At 40.1% G+C, this 23146-nt stretch overlaps 1 protein-coding gene across 3 annotated transcripts in view; it reads right to left on the reverse strand.

The window, feature by feature from the left end:
• Positions 1–1713: 1713 nt before the first annotated feature.
• The window catches only part of SLC1A2 (solute carrier family 1 member 2), a 101706-nt gene continuing 80273 nt past the window's right edge, over positions 1714–23146 (reverse strand). For 2 of the 3 annotated variants that reach the window (XM_075030927.1, XM_075030926.1), the window contains exons 9-11: positions 20746–20880; positions 14406–14637; positions 1714–10879 (exon numbers count right to left, since the gene is read on the reverse strand). In XM_075030927.1, the coding sequence (XP_074887028.1) occupies positions 10805–10879; positions 14406–14637; positions 20746–20880 (442 nt within the window). In that variant the 3' untranslated portion in view covers positions 1714–10804. Of the gene's footprint in view, positions 10880–11812; positions 14638–20745; positions 20881–23146 lie in introns of all 3 variants that reach the window. The other variant, XR_012650810.1, reaches the window with a different exon arrangement.

The following is a 23146-nucleotide window of genomic DNA, read 5'->3' on the forward strand; positions in this document are numbered from 1 at the left end:
ATCTCGTTTCCTTCCTGCCCCCGCCGCTCCGTCGCGCGCCGTCCACGCCAGACGGCAGACGGCCGCCTGCCGAGGCTGCCGAGCTGCCCCAGCTTTGCGCTCCTGCACGGGGCTCTGCGCAGCTCGGGGGAACCTCGGCAGCGCGGCGGCACTAAACCCTGCTGGGGTATTTGCACGTTCTTGCAGAGTAAGGGCTTGCTGCAACTAACTCTTGCTAGCCCAGCCGAGTGTCATTTTTAATGTTGTTTTCCTCCTAAAGCACTGCAAGTTGGGGCCCACTGTTTCTTTCATAGCCTTGTCCTGTTTACATGGGCTGTCTAATACAAAGGAGAAGACTGTTTAAGGTTTAGCAGCCCTGAAGTGTTCTCTCGGTTTTTCTTTCACGCCTGAGAGCGGCTATAGAAATCTCTCTTAATATGGGTCAATTACTCATGACTCACTGTCCTTTATAGCATCTTGTAGCAGATGCTTTCCTGTAGAGAGGGACACATTCCAGATACAAAGACACTCCTGAAATAATCTTTTTCTCTAAGGCTGAGGACATGGAGAAAGAGGGGCACACAAGGGGCTTGTAAGGCTTGAGAGAATCAGCCTTTGGGGTATGTATTTTCAAAAGGAACAACTTCATATAATTGCAGAATTGGCTCCTGCATGGCTTGGGTTTTTTTAGGTTGTTCTTGCAGAAACATTGCTTTGAAAAAAGCAACAAACACAGGTCACAGTGTCGAGCCTTTCATTTCCAACTTTTTGGCATAACGTGTAACAAAAGAATAACCACCTTTTACGGAAGGAATCTGAACGTACACAGTGTACATAAAATACGTGAGTGATGGGGAATCCTGAGCGCAACGAACTTCAGCAGGGAATTTTACAACAGCAGCGTGCATTTATTAATGATGCTTGTTGATGAGGCCAGATCAGGACATTTCTGCCTCTGGCAGAAAGTGGCAACGTGGTACAGAAATGGCAGCAGATAGCCGGTGCCTCAGATTTATCTTTTGCCCAAAGATCTTCCTCGCGCCGCATTAGGACTTAGTTCGTTACTGACTCAGAGGGCAGCTCGCCAGCTGAAGCGCTGCCAAAGCCACTTCCCGCCGTGCCTGGATTTTCTTTGGAAACTTCTCAAGTGGATGCTGGCCTCAGTTAGATTAGTAAGAAGCAAGCCCGGGGTTGTGCAGACTGTTAAACCGCACATAACCTCACCTGGGTTTTGGTTATGTGTCTTGAGCACACAACGGTAGTTAAGCTATTTCCGTAATGTGTGCTACTCTGAGTGTAAATGTCGGCGCTTTCTCGCCATACTTAGCAACTACCAGTCCTCTGGGCCATGGTCCACTCCATGATCACCTCTTAATTCATGTACTAAATAGAGTTTATTTCTTTACAAAGTGCTCCAGGGGTTCAGCTAAAAGCTTTATTTATTATTTTTTTAGAAAGGCTATGAGGAAGAGCTTTATTTTTTAGCAGCAGGGGGAGGGAAGTAGGTTTCTAAAGCAACTGCAAGCACTGCATTGTATCCTCCTACTCTTCTAACATCTCTTCCCACTTCTCTAGACTTCACTGCCAAGAACTGTAGTTAGTGCATCCTGGCCCTTGCGGCAAACGAGCTCAGCTGCAGCTGGCACCCTGGAATATTTGGAGGATACAGTGCAGGGTGAGATTTCTAACACTTCAGCAAAGTCAGGCTCATCTTCCCATATTGAGCCCAGGCTCGCAGATTAAAACTCACAGATATAAGCCATGAAAATTAGGAATCAACATTTATTGATGATATGTACATAAGAGATACGACACTTAGTGAAATATTATAGTCACGACTATTTCCAGTATAGAAAGACTGTCTAGTTTGTTTTATACATGAAAGTTACAGAAATCAGTTCACACCGTAAGAAAGCATTAAAAGCAAATGACTACCAATCATTGTAAGGAGGAAAGGATCTGAACTACAAAAATAGACTCAGTCTACCAGGCATTCCAACTACAATATACAGGAACAGAGCCCAGAGCTGGGAGAAACTTTATCATCTGCACTCATTAGTTTTTAAACAAACTCTGCTATAGATACTGTACAGTATGTCATTTCAAAATCTGGGGAACTTTTTTGAGTGTAAGGAGAAGACCAATGTTATCCCTTTTCCATTTTATCCTTTACAGGAAACATCTCAAAACATTCCACCTTGTGCCTGGTCACTTTTAAGAGGGGCTGAGGGATGATGAACAGTCAGCACACAGCACTGGAGTGTGCAATTCATACTGAAGCATCACAGGGGATGATTAGATTTACGAGATCCAGGACCAGGGTATCTAGGAACAAACCAGCTGCTTCTTGCTGTCCTAAGCTCTTTCCCAACCACCTTCAGATTTTTGCCCCAGAAAGGTCTTATTTTCTCAGAGATCTGAACTGTAGCCCCGATTTTGGAAGACTTTTGCCACTGGCAATCTAGTTCATACGTCTGTTTTATCATCAGACATACTTTCTGTAAATAACAGACCACAGTAGCTTGAGAAGCCTTTAGCTTTGCTTTTAATTTCAACAACTACTAATATCCTTTTTTTTAACAACGAAGGAAACAGTGCACCTTTGCCCATGAGCGTATTCATCTTTCTCAGAGACTGTTCCTGCCAAGGGGATGAAGCAGAGGTTCCTACTTGGACTTCTCGGCACTCGGGAGAGAAGGGGCAGCCCGCTGCTGGCTGCAGCCTTGCCCAGCCCCAGCCGCGGGACTGCGCTTGCTTTGCTGGCATCTGTGGTCAAGGAGGAACTGGAAGTGACTCAGAGGGATCCCGCAACGCCGTGCCGTGACTCAGGGCTGAACGATGCACAGTGCACAAGGAGTCGAAAGCAGCCAGGGCATCCAACGGGAATGCAGCTAGATGGATTTCCCCTCAGTCGTTGTGCCAATTTAAACAGTGACTTACTGAACTTCTGGTGATAACCAGTCCCAACATTTCAAGCAAACAAGAAGAAAACATAACAGAAACTAATCATTCCAGGTGAATGTTAATTCTTAACGTCGTAACAACCGCATTCACGAGGCAGCAAATCTATGCTGGGATCCCTTTCACTCACTGCCAGGGAGCTACACACATGCAAGTACTAACACAAACCACACTGGATAGAGAGCTGAAAACTAAAAATAACATATTTACAATAAGTTGGCTGTATTCGTGATTCTGAATGTTATCAGAACAGGATACTCCATAACAGACAGATAGAGCAGTTACTAAGCTGTGGAACCTCATCAGTTGAATGGTCAAAAGGGAACAAACTCAGATACAGATGAAAAACACAAAGTAGAAAAAAATTTTAAAAGACAGCCTAATTTTCTGCTATGGCTCAATACACAGAAACCAACTAAATTAAATTAAAGCACTGCTACACATACTGTATACACCATTTCACTGAAATTACATGTTGATATCTACATTATCTACACTAAGTGCAGAGAGGCACTGGATATCATGCTTTAACAAAATCTGAAAACTGGTATCAAGTAGTAATTCAGCACTATTCTACCTGCGGTTCCTATTAAGATAATACCTGGTACATCTGATTTAAAATACAAGAGATTAAAATACAAGTATATATCAACACACTTCCTACATGTATATCTACTAGAAATTTAGTTTCCAAAACCTCAGCAGAATAACATGGCCCCATAGATTTCTGAACAGTTGAAGAGATACCCAGTATCAGTCACACTGGGACAGCAGTACTTGCTATTCAATGTTTTGCTTTGAATCACAGTCAAAGAGCTATTAGGCCGTAAAAGATTTTTTATGATATAATTGTTACAAATATTTATATGAATTTATTTTTATTCCTCTAAAAACAGTTCCTTGTTAATGAAATGGAAATTATTATAGCCGCGGCCTTGAGGCCAACAGGTATTTGCCTGATGGGAACAGATGACCATAACAGAGAAGCAACTCTCACTTGTCCTGATCAAAAAATATAGCGGTTGTTCTCTTTAAAATACATAAGAAAGCAGGAGGTATTTGTACAGATGCTACCCAATTACATTGGTCCCATGGTGGTTCTGTTGGTCCCTTTTCCAGATGGCAAAGGTAGGAGGCCAAATCATGAACTCTTTCCACAGGCTGAACTCATATACACTGTATTGTAGCAAGATGGGCTGCGTACCTGATAACATATTTTTTGCCTACCCAGATCTCCAGTTTTGTATAAACTGTATTCTGATTCAGTCAGTTATACATGATCAGATCCTAAGAAAGAACCGCAGGATTTGGCAAAGGTAACACCAGGAAAAATGACAAAAATGAGGGACGATTGCCCAAGACAGTCAATCTAGAAGATTGCTCAGATTATTATAACACTGTTCCATAATGAACTGCAGCATTTAAGGACATCTTGAAATTCGTATTTGATTCTTGCATTTTGTGCTTTGTTTATAATTTGTCACTAAACATAACACAAAAATATTTCATTGATCCTAAATGTTGTAAGAAAACTGGTTTTGTTCTAAGGTACAGATCACCTTTAAAGGATTATCCCCCTACCTTATACGGTCATATAGAAAACATTATAAGAAAATATTAGTGTGTCTGTAAATTACAGATACGAAGTAATTTAGTTCAGTCTACACTGTAGTTTCCAGAGAACAAGTACAAATCCCTAAAACCTGTATTAATAACTAAATCAGTACTGAGCATATATTTATTAATATCTAACAATATAAATACATATGCAGCTTTTTCTCATGCATTCTACAAGCTAGAGTTCACACCACATCATAGGAAATGGGATATATTTAAGAAAGGAGCAGGATATGTTGGATGGAAGTGTATGCAATTGTCTTTAAGAAGGAAGGACAACCTGTAGTACACAAGAACTCACAAGCCCTTACAAAACACCAAAATGGAAATGCCATGATCTACAATTCTGACTGCAAAATCAATTTGTAAACACAGTTTGCATACAGTCTTTGAAAAACTGTAGAAAAAAAATAGAAAAGAATGACACAAAAATCCCTGCAAACTATACTATTTATGTACAAAGCAATATACAGGTACCAGACAATCCAGGTTGTGTGATGCTGCTTATGAGTTTCCCTTCACGTAACAGTGTGCGCCACAGAGCAGCATTAAAAACAGTTGGAGGACTCCTGAATTTTGAAAAATCAGACTAGAAGGATTGGACACTCTGGCATCAATCAGCATTGGCTCTGCAGCAGAATGTAGTTAGAAGTGAAAGGGGATCAAAGGTTGGGTGAAGTGAGAAATCTCCCAGGTCTTCTTGCCTCCCCAAATCCTGCATTAGCCTGTTGGTTACTTCCATCCTGGACTAGTAGAGACCTACTCAGTGGCTCAGGCATAGGCTCTAAGTTTTTTTCAATGTTTGGAGTCTGGGTTTTCCACAAGACTTATAGTTGCAACTGCATGACCACCTTATGCGTTAGGACTTGTATCAACCCCAAGCAGGGGAAGATGTCTCTGGGATGGTGGGCACAGGTGAGGGATGGTTTCTCAGAGCCTTGTGCCAGGGAGCTCACTCATACAAGAAGTAAAAGAATTACCAGCACCTGGGCATCAGCAGCAGTTTGACTCATTCATAGCAGCAGATTTCAATTTAACATCAAACACGATCAGGAGGAAAAATTGAGGGAGGTACCCCTCGTCCAGTCTGTACCCAGGCACTGTTGCTGGGGGCTTTTCTAGGAGTCCTGCCTTAGGGGTGCAGAACTGCAGAGTCTGTGCTTTGTCTGAGGGCCACGGAGAGACACAGCCTTGGTGTCTACCTGGGAAGAAAGATCGATGACTTTGGAAGGAATATGCACTAAATACGGTGTTTCAGGTAAATTGTGAGCAAGAACATAACACTTTCAGAAATAACATGGCGAAGCTGAACGATTTGTTTACAGCTGGACTGCCGCCTTTGACACTTCAGTATTGCAATTCCTTTTTTTTTTTTTTTTCCCCTAGTACTTGAAGCTATACTTTATACGTCATTATTCAGACAAAGGAAATTGGGTAAATACTTTTCCTTCAAAGTCATCAATATGATTGGAGAGAAGAAAATAACTCATCTTCCTGAGAGTGCTTTCTGCTGGGAACAGGAGCTTCTATATAGTCTTACATGATGAATTATAGTCCAGGTGAATTGTCCTAATGGACTATACACCTATCATAATAACTAATGTGAAAAATATCTTAATCGTGGCCTTAGAAGTAACAGTAATAAAATCAAGGATAGTCTTCTGGCTCATAATAGAGTAATGTTACAGTACATGTTTATAAAGTGCTCTTATTTATCCTTCTGTAAATTAATTCAAATGCAGCAATAAAAATAGATAAATGGAACTTAAGGAAATGAGAAACAGTTACACCTTTACATCTCCAGAAAAGGATTCTTCTGAGCCCAGTACTAAAGCTCAGAGCCTTTTTACAGAAGTGAATGTCAGCGGTGAGGTTTAATACTGTCTACAGTTTTGGGGATTTGTGCAATTGCTGCTGTGTTGCTACAACAAGGCTGCAACAACACAAGTGAAGGCAAGGAAGCAAAGGATATTCAGGCAGTTGCCAGAATAAATTTGTTCAAACACTGTTGCTGCAGCTTCTCAGATGAACAGTCTGCTCTTCTGAGTATCTACTGCTGGAAAACTAATGACTCTGGGAGTGATGGAAAACAAATCAGAAATCTATATTACTCATACGTTTTAAAGTGGCACGAAGTTAGGAATTCCACAGGCTATGAGAAAGAAATGGAGATCTGCTGTATCTCAGGGAAGAAATGGAAAAAAATGTAATGATAGTGACCCTTATTTTTGTGCCGAGTTTTAAACTCACTGCTGGACATCTAGCATAGAAACAATTAGGCAAAAGAGAAGCACCTTGGCAGAAATCTTTTGAATATGCGAATCAATGTCATTATAAAGAGCAGACAAAGACTATTCCCTAGGATGGGGTTGTGAAATGTCTTGTAACATAAAGAAGACAGGAAGGGACTTGACCTTTCCTGGAAGCCTGTGACTCCCATAGATTTCAGTGGGGCTTTCATGTAGTCAGAGCACTGCAGGCACAGGTTTTACTACAGCAAATAGTTTTCAAAGACATACTCAATTTTTAACCAATTCAAATGGAAGGAGCACATCCCCATAATATGGTTCAAATGGCTTATCCCCTACCTATTTGAAGCACCTTCATGTATAAGATCCACGCTTGTTTCTTACAATGCTGGTGCAGCCTTTGTCTTCTAAGGGAAGCAACGAAGAAACAAATTCAGTAGCAAAGTGCTCCACCTCTTCTGTAGTTTTAATGTACAGTGTGCTTTAGTTTCAGTGAAGAGATATTAAGAGAATGCTGACCTAGCTTCAGCACTAAATGCATAACGCATATGCATAAGCATGTACTTAATTAAGCATGCAATTAACTGAGTCTTTGCCTGGTCTAGACTTTTCCATGTGCCAGTGTGCTGTCAGCAATCCAAAGGGCAAAGGGTATCAATCACAGTTGCACAGACAAGGGTGGGGGGAACTGACAGAGCAGCAAACCACATGAATATAGAAAGAAATGTTAATTTGTTTAAGAACTACACAGAAAACAATTCTGTTTCCACACGCTTTTCCTTTAACTTTGCCACCCCAGCACTGCGAACAAATACAAAAGATTTGCCAGATGCAAATTAATGCATCAACACTCCTAGTGAAACTAAAAAGAGACTGGCCAGTAACCAGCACTGCCTGCTGAAACGTGAACCTTGTATTAGCTGTAGTGGCCGGTCCCTGGATTATTTTCTGTTTATTTAGTTAAGTAGCAACCCAGCCTCATGTGGAATGAGCAAATCAAGAAACACAAGCCAAGAGTGAGTTACATTTTCCCAGAGAAATGGAAAGCTTTTTGATGGTTAAATACAGTGCTGTGCTGGAGTAACACTATATTAAATATTCAGTCAGGCTAAAAGCAGAGGAGTATATCAAACCCAATGTTTCTCCTTCTCCCACATCTACATTTAAATAGAGAAATACCATCACAATTATCTTTTGAAACATCCCTGAGTTACTCTATCTACAGAATTACTATTTTAAAATCACAGTCTGCTATTCTAGTCCTATCAAAAGACCCAAATTTATTCTCCCTTATGTGGGTGGGGTTTCTCTAGCATCTCATTCCTTCCTCCCCTGGTCTCCATCCAAAGAAGCACTCTTCAAAGGACAATACATCCCAAGTGGATAAGTGTAAGCATATTTTAAGTGTTTCTCAAGATGCAATTTTTGTGGAGCTGCCTAGTCACATGTTGCTGGCATTCCTATTTGTTTCCGACTGCTAAACAGTTTCAAATGACAGCTGAAAGCGTATGGACCAGTTTTCTAAAGCTACTTTCACGGCAAGCAATCGGTGTGGCTGCTCCTAAGAAACTGCTACAGTGAAGAGGATGAAAAGTCATCTATTAATGGGCGAGCTGTGCCATGAAACAGCTCGAGAATGCTGGATATAAACCAGGGTAAACACTGCCTGTTATTCTTGGATATAACTACCACCCAAGTCACGGCAAATTTCACTTGATGTGAGCCAGCACCCTCAAAGTAGGGAACATTTTAGAGTACCTACACACTGTCCCAGGCACATTGCTGGCACATAACCCAGTGGGAAAAATGTCTTCAAATGCAAATTGAGAAAACCAGCAGCTAGCTATAGGTTAACTGTGGATATGCTAATACCATTGACCAAAGAAAAGACAACCTGCCTACTGCATCTCTGAATATCCTATGATTCCATCCCTCACAAAAAAAATAATCCTTAAGTTGCTTCAGGAGGCTTCTGGAAAAGGCCTCTCTACCTCTCATATACGTTAGAGGCCTACAGAATTCACAGTGGTTCAATATTTGTTAAATTATATAGGCCATTTTGCTTAAGATTGTAGCCATGGCATGCAAGTGAGGACAAAAATACAAGAAAAAATATTCCATGACAACAAATGCTTAAATGAGGGATACTCTGACAATGGACTTGATCTTGCACATCATTAATCATCCAAGTAGCCTTGGCTGGCTCAGGTCCGTGTGCATTTTCAGACATATTTGTATGACTGCAAATGAGCAAAAGCAGATTATATTTATATTTTAATATCTTCTACAGAGCTAAATACCACTCTACAGTTGAACATGTTATTCCTGTTTAAGCCCATGACAGGTCTGAGCACAGACACTGAATGGCCTATTTCTGTAAATGTTTCAACTCTGTTTTCTGCCATTTTTAAGTTCACCATATGCTCATATTCCAATTCATTCTGCGAACCTCTGAGAGCTCCCCCCAAAATTGCACAAAGCTTTTTCTGTGGGTAGAGCCTCCCAAGGCCACGTGGCTCAGCTTTGCTATAGAACATTGCTAATAGTATAATGGCATTCACCAGTGTCTTAAAATTGCTGAGTATTAACAAGCACCTTTAAAAACACTTCACAGGGTGATTATCGTGACTAATTTCTTCTGACAGGATGAGTCACCTATACTATGTTGGCAAAACACCATCTCATTAATTCAGATGCCATGTGCTCTAAGAAACATTTCTCTGACATTAGAGAGTTCTATGAATTGCTACTCTGCAAAAGAGAGAGAGAGGGAGAGATGTATATTCAATGTACTGGTCTAAATCCTGAATTGTGGTTTATTCTTCATTCAATCCTAACCCTGGCCAAATTCTATTAACCTTATATGGAATTTGGCTTAGCAATGAATTCAGGATTTAGCCATTCTCTGAAATATGACATATATTTGAAAGATGGCTTTCACTTCATACCAAATGCTACTGCTGATCACACTCAAAAACTCTCAGTTTCTTAGAGTAATGGATTCAGAATTTGTTTATTGCTCATTATCAAATACCCAATCATGACATCTGCGATCAGTTTCAGTAGTACCTTACTTGAATACTCCCGTCCACATGAGGAATCCCTCTGACATCAGCGGAGCAGGGTTAATAGTAAGGTGCCACCTACTTTGATTAAAAATGGCATAACTGAGCCCATGGTATCCTGTATTTTGTGTATCAGGCATAGATTTAGTGAAGGAACTACCACCCCTGCAATAACACTGCCTTGTATTATCTGGTGCATTGTGGTCACAAAGCAGCACAGCCCCATCATAAAACAAAGGCTGCACCTGCCCTGGGACAGCTGATAAAAGCACATCATATGCACATACCAATCTAAAGACTCGTCTTGATGCTAAGTATTAGTTGTACTGATCTAACAAAATGTCTGGGATAATTTCTTGACTTCTATACATTAATCTTGCCCCTGGATCTACGTTCAGTTTAAAGTACAACTAGGCACAAAAATACAGTGCTTGTTATTATTAAAACAAATAGAAACCTTTATGGACATTTTCAAAAGATATTTTAGCCATACAGTGCTAAATAGATCAGGTATGCCACAAGAGTCACCAAAACACTTGAAGGTTTACATGGTGTTATGTTTCTCTTGTATTTGTGACCCTGAGTCCCTGTAGTGAACCGTACTGGCACTTTGATCTTCCCATTTTGCAGCATTTACATTCTCTGTGTCTTGAATGAAAGGGGAGGTGGGTGAAAGCACATTGCACTGCATGGAGCGTTCTCCAGCTGCATCATCCAAACAGTAACACAAGGGAGACAGATGGTTATGGATCATTGCTTGGCAAAGACACTACAATGACTTGATGAGATCTTTGCTAAGTTTCAGTTAAGAAATTAAGTAAGCAGAAACTGTAGATGTTAAATAGAAAAAACAGAAATCTTCTTTAACTGTGGTATCTTTTGCCAGAAGATAGCTTCAAGGCTTATTAAAGATGGAGCTAGGAATCTCTTCCCTTAGTTTTCACGTTTCCAAGGCTCTTCTTCAACAACACTGAAGTCTGCAGATTTGCCATTGGTTGCCAGTGTTACCTGCAAGTAATTATCATCAACAACCGACTTAAAGGCCACGGCACTTTGACAAGAAAAGTCATGACTTTTATATGGAAGATCATGATATTTACAGGAATTACATACACCATGACTTATTATAGATGTAAAACGTATTTATTCAGAATTCACAACACTCCCAAATAGTGAGACTCCTGTTCATTTATTATACTGCCTAGAAAACATTAGCAGTAGAAAAAAAGTTCCATATTTTCTTAGCCTTTGCTGTAGTTTTTAAAAAATGAATATTTCAGATTCTACTCTTTTCTATTTCCTATAGATTTCTCTGGATTATTTAAAAAACAGATTACTTTTTTTTAATGTAGAAAGTCATATTTTTTCAGTGGCATTCCTTAGCAAGGCGGGATAGCTGATGCAAGGACATGAAAAATATGCAAGGTCAGAATAATCATAGGTGTGTATCTATACAAACTCACCTACAATTACACCACCTTTAAAGAAATGGAAGAGAAGATAGGTTGTCAAAGTATTGTTCATCATACCACTATTTCTAGCAATGTAGTGAAAGATTTTGACTGTCGTCAGACCAAAAATTCATAGTAATGCTACGTTTGCCTCACAAAGTACAGCAAAACACCATTCTTGCCTGTAAAGATATGTGCTAAAATTTTTAGTTTTAAAGTATGGTAGAAGACTGTCTATCCCAGCCAAAACCAGGACAAAGAGCTATAGTGATCTACCAAGTCACAGGAAACACTGGCCAGTACGTTGCATCCCAGAAGTCACTATAAATAAACACATGCTTCAAGAAAGACAGCTCCAGCCAAATGACGTAAAAAATTTTAAAAAAGGTAAAATGTCAATTTAACTTTACAAAAGTGATCTAGATCTTTGTAACTGTGAGAGAACCTTTCATTTAACTCTAAATGGGTGGCTCACTCTTTCCTAACTTACCTTGTAAGTTAACATCCTCAGCTTCAAATGAAAACTTAAAGACAGAGCTGAAATTCCCCATGCTGGATAAACTGGATGCATGGAAGCATTGGGACATGGAAACATGACAAAATGCACTGATTTTTGAAACAAAAAGTCAAGCTTTTTCTTAGAGAATTGAAAGGGGGAAACATGCAAATACAGGAATGAACAGCTTACTCAGAAATGAAAATCACATAGAGTCATGTGAAATACGATAATAAAAAAATACAAAAATATCATGCAATAACAACCACTCTACCCCCAGATAAAGGTAAACTACTTATTAAAAATATCCATTGACCATGCAAAATTACAAACTACCAGCGTCATACATGGAATGATATTACAGAAAGTGAACAGAGAGGACATGCTAGTAGATTAGCTTTTCCAAATTCTGACCAGAGTTGCAGTGAGCTTTTCAACCCACCAGTGCATTTGACAGGACGAAGAGATGTCTCTTCACTTAACAACTGGCTGTTTTGAAGCCCCAAATCCTACACTCTGTTGCTTTTGCTACTCAGCACTTGGGAGCTGTAGACCACTTCAACATGATCCAAATGCTTTGCAAATGTCAGTATATATTCATAGTTTATAAAGTAGATCATAACATCACATCCTTTTGGCAGCTTGCAGACAGAGACATGGACAAGACAAGTGACCTGCTCAAAGTCAGTCTTGTGCTCAATCCAGTAAACCCTGGCTCTTTTCATGAGTTCAAAAGTGCAAAATGAGATCGGAAGCAGAGCAAACCTAAAACAATGAAAAAGGACAAACGCCTCTAGCTCATAAACCACTGGTCCCAAATTTTAATTAAAGGGTGTGTTTAGGATGATGTACCACACCATTAGTCCACATTTTTGTGGTAAGCTAATGCCTCAACTGAGGGAAATTATAGAAGAAACTGAGGGAGGAAAGGAAGTGCAGCAAATACTGCATCAATGGGCTACTACCTTCTTAGCTTGACTTGGATGTCTGTGCAAATCTGAGAGACTAGAAGGAGATAAAATTATCAGTATTCAGTTCCATGAACTGGATTCGGACTGATAAATGGTAGCTGAATTTGTCTTAAACCCAATGAAATTAGCATAGTCTATTTCACTGAAAAACAGTTTTCCAAAAGTTCCAAAAGAAGTTAACCAAAAAGTGTGTGTGTGTGTGCATGTGTGCTTATTTTTAATGAAAAAAATCTGTTATCAAATGAGGTCTTTCTTTTCAGGGAGTTTTTCCTTCATATTTTTATCTCTTCTGTGTCCCTTCCTTTTTTGAGAAATACAAATTAATGACAATTTTTAATGTTGTGTAAGCATGTATTCTCTTTCCATTTCAAGATTTTTTTTTTCTTTAATTTTTCTCATGGAAAAAGAGTGGGTCAGAAGAGGAAGGGGAGAGCCATATCAGAACAAAATGTTTGTTTTCATTTTAAAAAAATCACTGTATTAAAAAATTGGAAGATGTGGGGGAAAATTGAGGATAAGATGAAAGTTCTTTCTTTCCTAAATTCAGTATTACTTTTTCCCCTGGAAATTCAGTAGGCATTAGAAAAAAATATATTCTAAAGAACTTTTCCAGCCAGGCTGGAGACAGGTGAAAGTGATAGAATAGGACTTCTATTTCCAATATATATGGTGATCTGCTAATGGACTTAGTGTAGGCATTCACAGTTAGATACTGGCTCAGTTGTGGCAACTGGAAGATGCAAGAGAATCTGTTTGGATAAATGGCTAAGGTAGGCTCACTGGCAAATTCACTGTGTCAAAGACAGTGTACGGGATCAGATCAGAGTATTAAAAAATAAAAAAAAGACTATGAAATGAAAAGTTCCACCTTGTTTCACTCTCTTTCTCCTCCTTTTCAAAAATTCTCTCTTGATTTTAAACTGCCCCGTCCTCGTGGTGGGTGCTTAGGGAACTTTTAACCACTAACCTCCCCAACTGTCCTGTCATTCAGCTGGTGGGGTTTCTCAAGCTCACTTTGCTCTGATCAAGATGTTATTATTACTATTAATAATCCATGTTAGTTACAGCAAGGATTAGAGAGAGAATACGATGTTTGTGCCTTAATGACTCAGGAATGATGACGGAAGCAAAGCATAAGCATGCTGTATGAGTGCAGGAGCATTCTGATGCTAAAGTGCATTCAACACGTCCATCTCTGAACAGCATATCATGGATGGCAGTCAGCAAATTACAACACCTGTATCTGAATTGCAGCTATCCTTCATTTGGGTTGGCAATTAAGTTCTCTGTTGTCATAGAAAATTAAGTAAATGTCCATAGAAGGTGATGCCATATTCTCTGCGTCTTGGCATATTCCATAATACGCTGCATCTTGCTTTTTGATATGTAAACAGTGTACATGGTTTTTTCCCCTCAAATGACAACTTTTAAGAAGAGTGCAAAAAAACATCTTTTGAACTGCTCAAACTCATTCAAAATGTCTGGGGTTCATGGACCTTGTTGTCACATTGTTATTTGCAGTACGATTTGAAAAATACATGCAGGTTAAAAAATAAGATAAAATAAAGCATGCAGTGCTATATACATGTCTCAATATCCATAAATGTGAAAGGTACCTTGCACTCATCTACTATGACTGAGTTGTGAGCTGCAAAAACACATTGGTTTGAGTTGTTTTCCCTATGATTTTTCATGTCGTCATAGATTGACTGAGTCTTGGTCATTTCAATGTCTTCGTGCCCTTTATGATGGGAATCAATGGTGTCAAGTTCTGCCTTGGAAAGATGGTAGACAATGCCAGCACCAAAAGAATCCCCCACTACATTGACTGATGTTCTCATCCGGTCCCTACAAAAGAAGCAAAAGGCAGAGGCTGAATGGCATGAGAGGAAGAAAAAGTAGGGCATGGCAGCCCTGTTAATGTTACAGTTACTGCATTTATTTCAGAAAGTTTAAGGCATCTTTAGAACAGAAAGATGTGAGCTTTCAAGTGAAATTTAAAAAGCTTGCTTTCCCGGGGGACTTGTTCAGACAGGGAGGATGTGCAAACTCCCATGTTCCAGCTGGTCATACTCATGGATTTTGGCAAAGAACATGCGCTAGAGACACAGCCAAACTGCAGAGCTGTGCTTGACTGAGATCTCCCCAGCACCTGCTCCTGGAGCTGGAGGTTTCAATGCCACGGTGCCAGGCTCACATCATTGCCCTTTGTTTAATTTATCAGAGCACTGAACTTAATGCAGCCTGAGGAAAGGATTTTGGATCTGATGAAGGATTCTCATTTCTCAGATGGATTAACAAATGGCCTCTCCCTTTACTCTCAGCGAGCAAACTATGGGGAAAAATTGCCTGAAGTATCTCCATAAGGCTCAGGCCATCGCAGCTCCTCTCCTGGCACCATCGCTATGGACGGTCATCTGTTTGCATGGCAGCATGCCCACTCACACTACTGTATGCAAGAGCTCAACATATGAGCCAACCAAATATAGGTCATGGCCTACAAAATTATGAGCCTGTGAGCGCATTTCAGTTAACGAGAGCCCCTCGTTGTAGGAGCATGCCAACAGAGGCTCACGTGCTTTCTTACAAAGAAACATGTTTGCTGGCACTTGCTGGACAGGATGCCGTTGGACAGACACACCACCTTCCTCCTGTCTCGTTTTCAGAGTGTCGAACTATCTGTCAGCAGTGAACTCATGGTTGTGGATTTTCCCTGATTTCAGAATTCTGTCCCAAACCTGCCCAAAATTCTGCAAAAATGGGAGATGGTCTTACAGAACGCTGCAGGACTATGGGCTCCTGCTGTCTTTCCTACTGCAGGTAGGTTGTATTACACATGTTGAAATCATTTACAATCTAATTTGTCTCTTCATATCCTAATTAAACATAACAGTCTTAAAAACCTTCTGACTAAGAGCTGCAATTTAAAGCTACTGCAGCAACTGAGTCTAGCTTTGTCAAATAGGTCAGAGAAGTGATTACACTAATTAATTCTCAGAGGTATATCCACGAAGACTCATTTACACAAAATGGGCATTTTGAACAGTGTGGACATTTGCCAAGTGACAGAAATGCCAGCATGTAAGACCTCATTTCCCATGACAGTGATTAATTTGAAAACACTCTTTCTAGTATTTCTGGTACTGGATTTGTGTGACAGCTCCTCTTCCTGTAGAACACTGAGAAAAAAATCTAAATGTATAAACCCCAAACTAATAAGCATTCATTACACATGCTTATTCATGGCCATACAAACTTTTGAGCCCTTTTTAACATCTTTGCTCTAAATATCTGTAAATCTGCCCTTCCCAGCTGTGGAACTGTATTCCCTTTCAAATTTCTCCTCTCCCTCTCTACATTATCATGCGTATGTATTTGGAGTTTGTGGTGTAATATCTTAGTTGAGGCAGTTGTTTTAGGGGGTTTTTTTGGTCATCAAAAGAATACCCAGGAAAAAAAAACCCCTCCAATAATCCCCCTCAAAAGCAAACCAACCAACCAACAACCACAGGAGGAAAACATCCTTCCAGTTTTGCTTCACACAAATGAAATGCTTTATACAGTTCTCATCCCATGCCTGTGAAGAGCGTTTTAAACCTGGTCAGGGTGGCAGAACAGGAAAACAGGACTTTCCAAATGTAATTTTTAATTAAGACCATCGAATATACTGAACCTGGCAATATAGCTCCACAAAAAGAACACCTGCTTAATTTTTTTTATATGAGTGGTATTAAATTTTGAAAGGGTTCACTGGTGCCAGGCAACGGAGGGATAGTATAGGATGCCAAAAAAAACCAAGCAGGAGAGAATACATAAATATAATTGAGGCACAATTCAAATTCTGAAAGGGTCATTTGAGGAGATGCTCCAGCCCATATGCATGTACTACTAGCCAAGAGATTCAGCAACACATACTGCACATGGCTGCAGAACATGCTATACTGTGTGAACCAAAGTAAACAAGTAAGTTCCTTACAACAGAAAGGAGAAAAACTTGGCTGTCAGGAATCAACAGTAAAGTGCCACTGACCTCTTTTGTGCCAAAGAACACCCTAAGAAGAACAAAGAAGACTGTACGTACTCTTTTGTTTAAAGCAAGCAACCAATTAATTCCAGCTATGCTGGAACGATGTAAACAAAATCAATATAGGAAAGTTGCAGTCTAGTAAAGGACTTGCCCCAACACAGCTACTTCTGCATTGTCCGTAACAGCTTCTGAGAGGAATAATGGGACTGAAAGTCAAAGTTCTCTCTCAAAAGCCAACTCAACATCTGGTAAGAATGGGCTTTGGAATAATTGGGAAGGAATTCTTTAAATCCTGATAAGAGTCAATGCCTAATTTCCTCAAACTGACATAAATCAGAAAGCTTAACAATGTAGACGAAAGGAAAAGAAATGAGAAAAACTGAATCAAGCCCCCTTATTTTTAAAGTCACAGTACCTATATAGCATGATAGTATGCAAAAAAGTTACTCCTGTTCCCTGAAAGCTTGAAAACTCGGTCTATCAACCTTACTAGATTTTAGAAAGGAGATTAAAATCTCGCACACCTGCTAAGTCAAGACCAGGTGACATGTTTAACTTGCCTTACCTCTTTGTCATTATAGGAAAGAGCTCCTGTCTTCTATAGTTTGATTCAATTTATATAAGGCCCTGTTCATAACATCCAGATGTCAACTGGGTCTGAATATTCTGAATTTAGATCTAAGCCAAGGAACGGAGTCAGAACTCAAGCAATCTTTTTCTGAGTTACTGAATGAAGGTTTAAATACCAGATCAGCCATTCAAGCCCATTTTCTCTAATTCCTGTCTCCTCAAGGCAAATATCACTGTATTTCAGGTTGTCCTATGATATTTGCTAAGCTTGTCAGTCTCACATCTGGAAAGTAGCCAGCTTCTGGCTAGAGCAAAAGAAGCTGGTTTTATTCCAGCTGTTGGCATATAATTACTGTCCTATTAAATGTCACTGCTGTGTTGTGCTTAGTTTTAAACTGAAAAACTATGAGAGTTGTGAAATCTTGGGAAACTTGCCTGGTGAAAGAGCTCACACTGTGTATGTACGCGTGGGAGAGGGAAAGGTTAAGCAACCTAATCTCTACATATTGGAGAGGCTTGAGAAGAAATCGATACAGAAACCTTTTGGCTCCAGTTTGAAGGAGGGTGTGCCAAGTTTAAGGACAATCAAAAGCCAGGTTTGTGTTACACCATGACCAAATTGTGCAAAACTGGTTTTGGTAAGACCACAGTTTTAGATGACGGTAGTATTGTAAAATCAACTGATGTTCTGATATTTTCTTTCATTGGAAATATTGAAAAACTCATAAAGTAGGACAGTTTTTAAAAGCTTTCATTATCTGGACTTGAAATGTTATAAAAGAGCTATTCCAAATATTTCTACATGGCTGGTTGCATTTACACACTGGTTCCAGAAAAGTGGCTGGAATTGCGTCTTAAATATTTTATTAACTTTCTCTTCTACATTCTGTTACAAATTCTGCTGTAACATTATTTGATGGTCTAAAAAAATGGAAGAAGACAATGTTTGTAAGTAAAGAAAATATCTTTTTATGACCTTTAGTTTCAGATATTCTTTAGGTCTGGTTTGTGTGCCCAAAAGCTTGCTCAAAAGTTGGCTTGTGTGCCTTTTCTTAACATCAGCAATGTCAGTAGCATCATTTTCCATATCTCATTAGATCACCATGGCTACCACAACAAAGCCACTGGAAGATGGAAAATAAAGCTATTAGCTGTTGAACATATCTTAACTAGCACAACGCTTCCTTCCACCAACGAACTTTGTCTTAACTTCACGGCTCTAGTGGCACGACACAGAGCTTTTCACCCCCTTTTTTATCTCTTTTCCCTTTACTTTTCACCTCTTTTCCCTTTACTTTTCATCTCTTTTCCCTTTACTTTTCAATTCTGAATCATGCTGCAATTGTGCTGCTGATTGTTAGGCCAGAAGGATCCAAACCCAACCGTCTGTGCTGAAATGTTCTCTTGCCTGGCATTTATTTTGGAAAAATACCTTGAAACATTTCTTTCAGAAGTACTATCCTTCCTATACTTACATTCATCACAGCTACAGCTCCACAGTACAGATGTTTTTATTTCCCAAGCAGGGTTGGATGAGGCAGCGGTAACAACACTGCTGAAGCTGAGCCTGGAATGCAACACCTACTAGTGGATCAGAACTGCTGGTAAACTTACAGCTCTGAGGTTTCCTAGTGTGGGCAGAGCTTCGCAGTCCACAGGAATATTTTTAAATGACATTTCCCTAAAAAAACAAACCACAGGCTCCTTTTGCACATCCTCCTACCAGCTGCAGAAACCTACCTATTTGCTTTACTTTGAGAGCCAGCAAAAACATATTTAAAATAAGTATGCACCTCCCTTTTGCTCTCCTCCTCCCAGCTGCAGATTCCTATGCTGCTTTCCTGTTTTCAACCATGACCTCATAAATATAATAAACCCACAGAATATCAGATTTTCCCCTACGCCAGCTGTACTCTGACTGCTGAACCCTGCCTTATTTCACCATTCTGAGTCATGATATCATGATATTCAGTTATATATAAAATATGTAAGTCATTTTTTCCCTTTGCCTTCCCAAGCTGTAAATTCCTTTTTCATTTTTCTCTGAAGCAGAAATCAGAGCTGTGTGCTATTCTTCACAACTCTTAGTGTCAAGATAGGTAATAATGGATAGAGTACAGCAGTAGATCCAAAATGCACGTCAGAAGACTGACCGAGTTCCTGAATTCTTCTCAATAAGCCAAAAGATAATGACAGACAATTAATTTTCTATTTTATCTTCACATTCTCAACTCTGCTATTCTTTCTTGCATAATTTTAGTAGTGTATCGGGGACTGAAAGCTACCACAAGCGGGCAGCTGAGGCTGCTAGTGTAGGGGGAAATGCACAAATAGTACAGAGTGGTACTTATATCTCCCCTTCTGGGCACCACGGCTGGCACAACAGAAACATACATCTTTACTATGTAAAAGAATATTAGGGGAGAGATGGCTGTTGACCAGAAAATACTGTGCTGCAGCAGTACAGGACAATATAAAAGCCTCTAGAGGCCAGTACAACTTAGAGGACTACTGAGTCCCTGTCAGCTCTGCAAAGGTGACAGAAAGATATCCACATTGTCAAATGACAACATGAGAAAGGATGTGGGCTGGCATATGCTCAGCCTATATTTACAGCTTCTGTATTCAAATGTTGAAGAACAAAAGCCTTGGAAAACTACCTGTGGGTTAGCTGTTTCTTGTCGGAGGACCTGCAATGGCACTGAAGGACTTTGATCTCAAGTCCTTGAAAACAAGTCAGTCTTTCCAGTTTGAGGGATCTGTCAGTAAAATCAAACTAGGGAATGACCTTCTCTCTTTCAGTTTGTTTTCTTCTTTGTCTTTGGTTTATATCCTGCTCTAGAGCAGTTTCTTTCTTAAAAGTATTTTACTTTCTCATGTACAAAAAGAAATAGAATTTCACCACTATGAACATAAAACATTAGATACTACAAATGCCCAAATCACCCTGTAACTTGCTGACAACATCCTGATGGAACCTGCATTTTCAGCATTCATCCTTAATTTTAGACCAGAACTATAATAAACAGAAATATGAAAGCAAAGATCAGAAAACTGCTCTTGAGCCATTCTGTGATGGAGAGGCATCATTAGGAAGAGGAAAATATATGAGCGTGAGCCGAAGGGTCTTACAAGATCCTCGGCTCATAGAAACTGACTTCAGTAGCTCTATAACAATTTCTACCAGCTGAGAAGTTGCTTTCAGTGTCTCCTCCTTCATCAAATAGCCTATTTCCTCCTTTGCCTCATCTGCAGAGGAGAGTCTTATAGTTCCTTAAGATCAACACCTGAAAAGCACTACAGACAAGCATTACTTCACTACTTTCTCTGCACTGAGCAGTGCAGTCAGCACAACTTACAAAAGCCAGTCAACAGCAACAAGCAAACTGATGTCCTGGGTAGGGAGACCCACAGCAGTAAGGATCAGAAGCATAGTGACAAGTCCTGCGCTGGGAATACTGGCAGCTCCAACACTTGCAAGGGTGGCGGTCAAACTGCAAAAACAAAAATCAAACGGGGGTAGCAGGAAGAGGAACACACACTTTCATTGCATACTTATGTCATCATTAGGAAGGTCTTATTTTTAATGATGTCTTCCCAGAAAACTAATGACCATATGATAAATCATGGCAAGCTCAGGCCATAGTTTTCATGCTTGTGTTTCTCCAAAAATATTTATTAAGGGAGGCCAGATCTATGGGGCTTGTTCTGAGAGCTGTAAGAGAGTTGTGTGAGAGTTTTAAGTTCTTTTAAGTTGGTTATGACATTCAAGTCTTTGGCCTGGTGTTGTTTTCTGAGCTCTACCAACACATCCAGTGTGTTGAATCCTGAGTTTTGATCATCCAAACTTGCTGAAGTTTGGTGGCTACAGGTTGAATTTTCAGGGTGGTTCATTTCTGTTTATTTATGGTACCTGAAGACTGAATTGTGAGGTAACAGCTGAGAGAAAGTGGTTATTACCAAGTACAGAAGAGTAAAAGTCTTGGTATCCAAAACTCCCACAGTACAAGCCGGTGGTGTACCAAGCTTAGATACAAATCACCCTAGATGAAAAAGCAAAATTCATCTGATTGTTTCATAAATCCAAACCTGTCTTTGTTTTTGCCTCTCTTATTTTTTGATGAAGACCAGTAGAGTGAATGTCTGTGCTCCAAATGTTTGTAAAAATACAACACAGACCATAACAAATATCAACATCATTGGGCAATCCTATGAAGAACAGAAAATAAATTTGTCAGAGAACAAGCCAAGCAGAGAAAAACAGGGAGGAGAAGGAGAGGGACAGAGAGGGAAAAGAAAAAGGAACAAGGAAAAAGCAACACGGAAAGAGGAAAAAGTTATCTCTGTCTTTTTAAACACAGAGATGAGTAGCATGGTTGTACTTCCGTGGGTGTAGCCAACAAATCTGAAAGTGCTTCCAACACAGAAGTAGGGGAAAAAGGTCTCTGTGGGGGAAATCCTCAACCGTGAGCCACAGAACGGATCTGCAAGGATGTTAGCCTGATTTAGAGCTGGCAGATGGCTGGGTCTGACTCTGACAGTCCAGGTTGTGTTTGTCAGGTGTCTGGGTTAGAGTGCAACCTGGCCTGCTAAACACCCCACTAGGTCCAGCAGGTATGCAGGCAGGATGCTCTGCTCTGCCGTCAGGCTCTGCGTGTGGTGTCAGCTCCTCAGGCGCTTCCAGCCTGAACTGGTGAGGGATTGCTTCCAACATCTGTGAAGAAATGCTCCTGCCAACCTTCCCACAGCAGCGCTTACAGGCCTGGAGGGGAATGAGACTAGCACTGTTCGGGTCTAAACAGTCTGGCTTAGCTACCGTTTCCAAGATCATCCTCTCCCAAAGAAGACAGGAGATCAGAGGATCCACATGACCAATATGAAGTAACTGGGGCTGGTCAAAGGCTAATTAAGTCTTCATGAGTTTATTGGCTGCATCATTTGAATATCCTCAGTTTCACAAACTAGATTTGACAGACAAAACCTAACAACCTTTCATTCATTTGTATTGCCACCTCAAGAGATAGCTCTTGTCATATTGTAGCAAAAATGCTATACTGTATGAAGAGGAGAACCAATGGTTTTCTTATAAATAGCCCAAAGTTGCTGCCTGCTTAGTACATGTAAGTCACAAAGCTGGCTACACCGGCCTTGAAATGGTGAGGTTAAGAAGAGCTAATGGGTCAGTCCCTCAGAGGAGGAGAAAAAGAGTAACTTGGGTTCAAGCCAACCAAATCTTTTGGACAACAGCTGATTCCTGACTTGAATTTCCCTGGTCTCAACTTAGATTAATTTGTGGCATCTCTGAAATGACTGTTTTCAGTCTTAGTAACAAATATGTATCATGCAGGTCTAGCATCTGCCTTCACTAGAAGCAGCCCTGAACCTTTTACAAATGTTGGCTTTGCTATTTCAGGGGTTGTTGGCAGGAAGTAAAGAAATAGAAAATGTGGAACTAGTATAGCTGGGCAAGAAACATAGAATCCGATATCCCTTTGCAGGAGTTTCTTTAGTTTTAAAAGGGTTTAATAAAAGAAAGGTGGGTGAGTGAAAACTACAGGAAGAAGGCAGACTTGGCAGCCTTCACTTGTGGTTTCCATTTAAACTATTGAAAACATCAGGCCTGGTGCCTTCATCAAGTTTTCCATTGTAAATTAACTTTAGCTGCAGCAGTTGTAACTTTGCCATTGTTTTTTATTATCCGCTTTTAATGGGTACTTTCCTTTGTCCTTCTAGATATTCAGCTTAGTCCTGGATATGACA

The sequence above is a fragment of the Buteo buteo genome, chromosome 6 (assembly GCF_964188355.1).
Source record: "Buteo buteo chromosome 6, bButBut1.hap1.1, whole genome shotgun sequence".
NCBI classification, from domain to species: domain Eukaryota; kingdom Metazoa; phylum Chordata; class Aves; order Accipitriformes; family Accipitridae; genus Buteo; species Buteo buteo.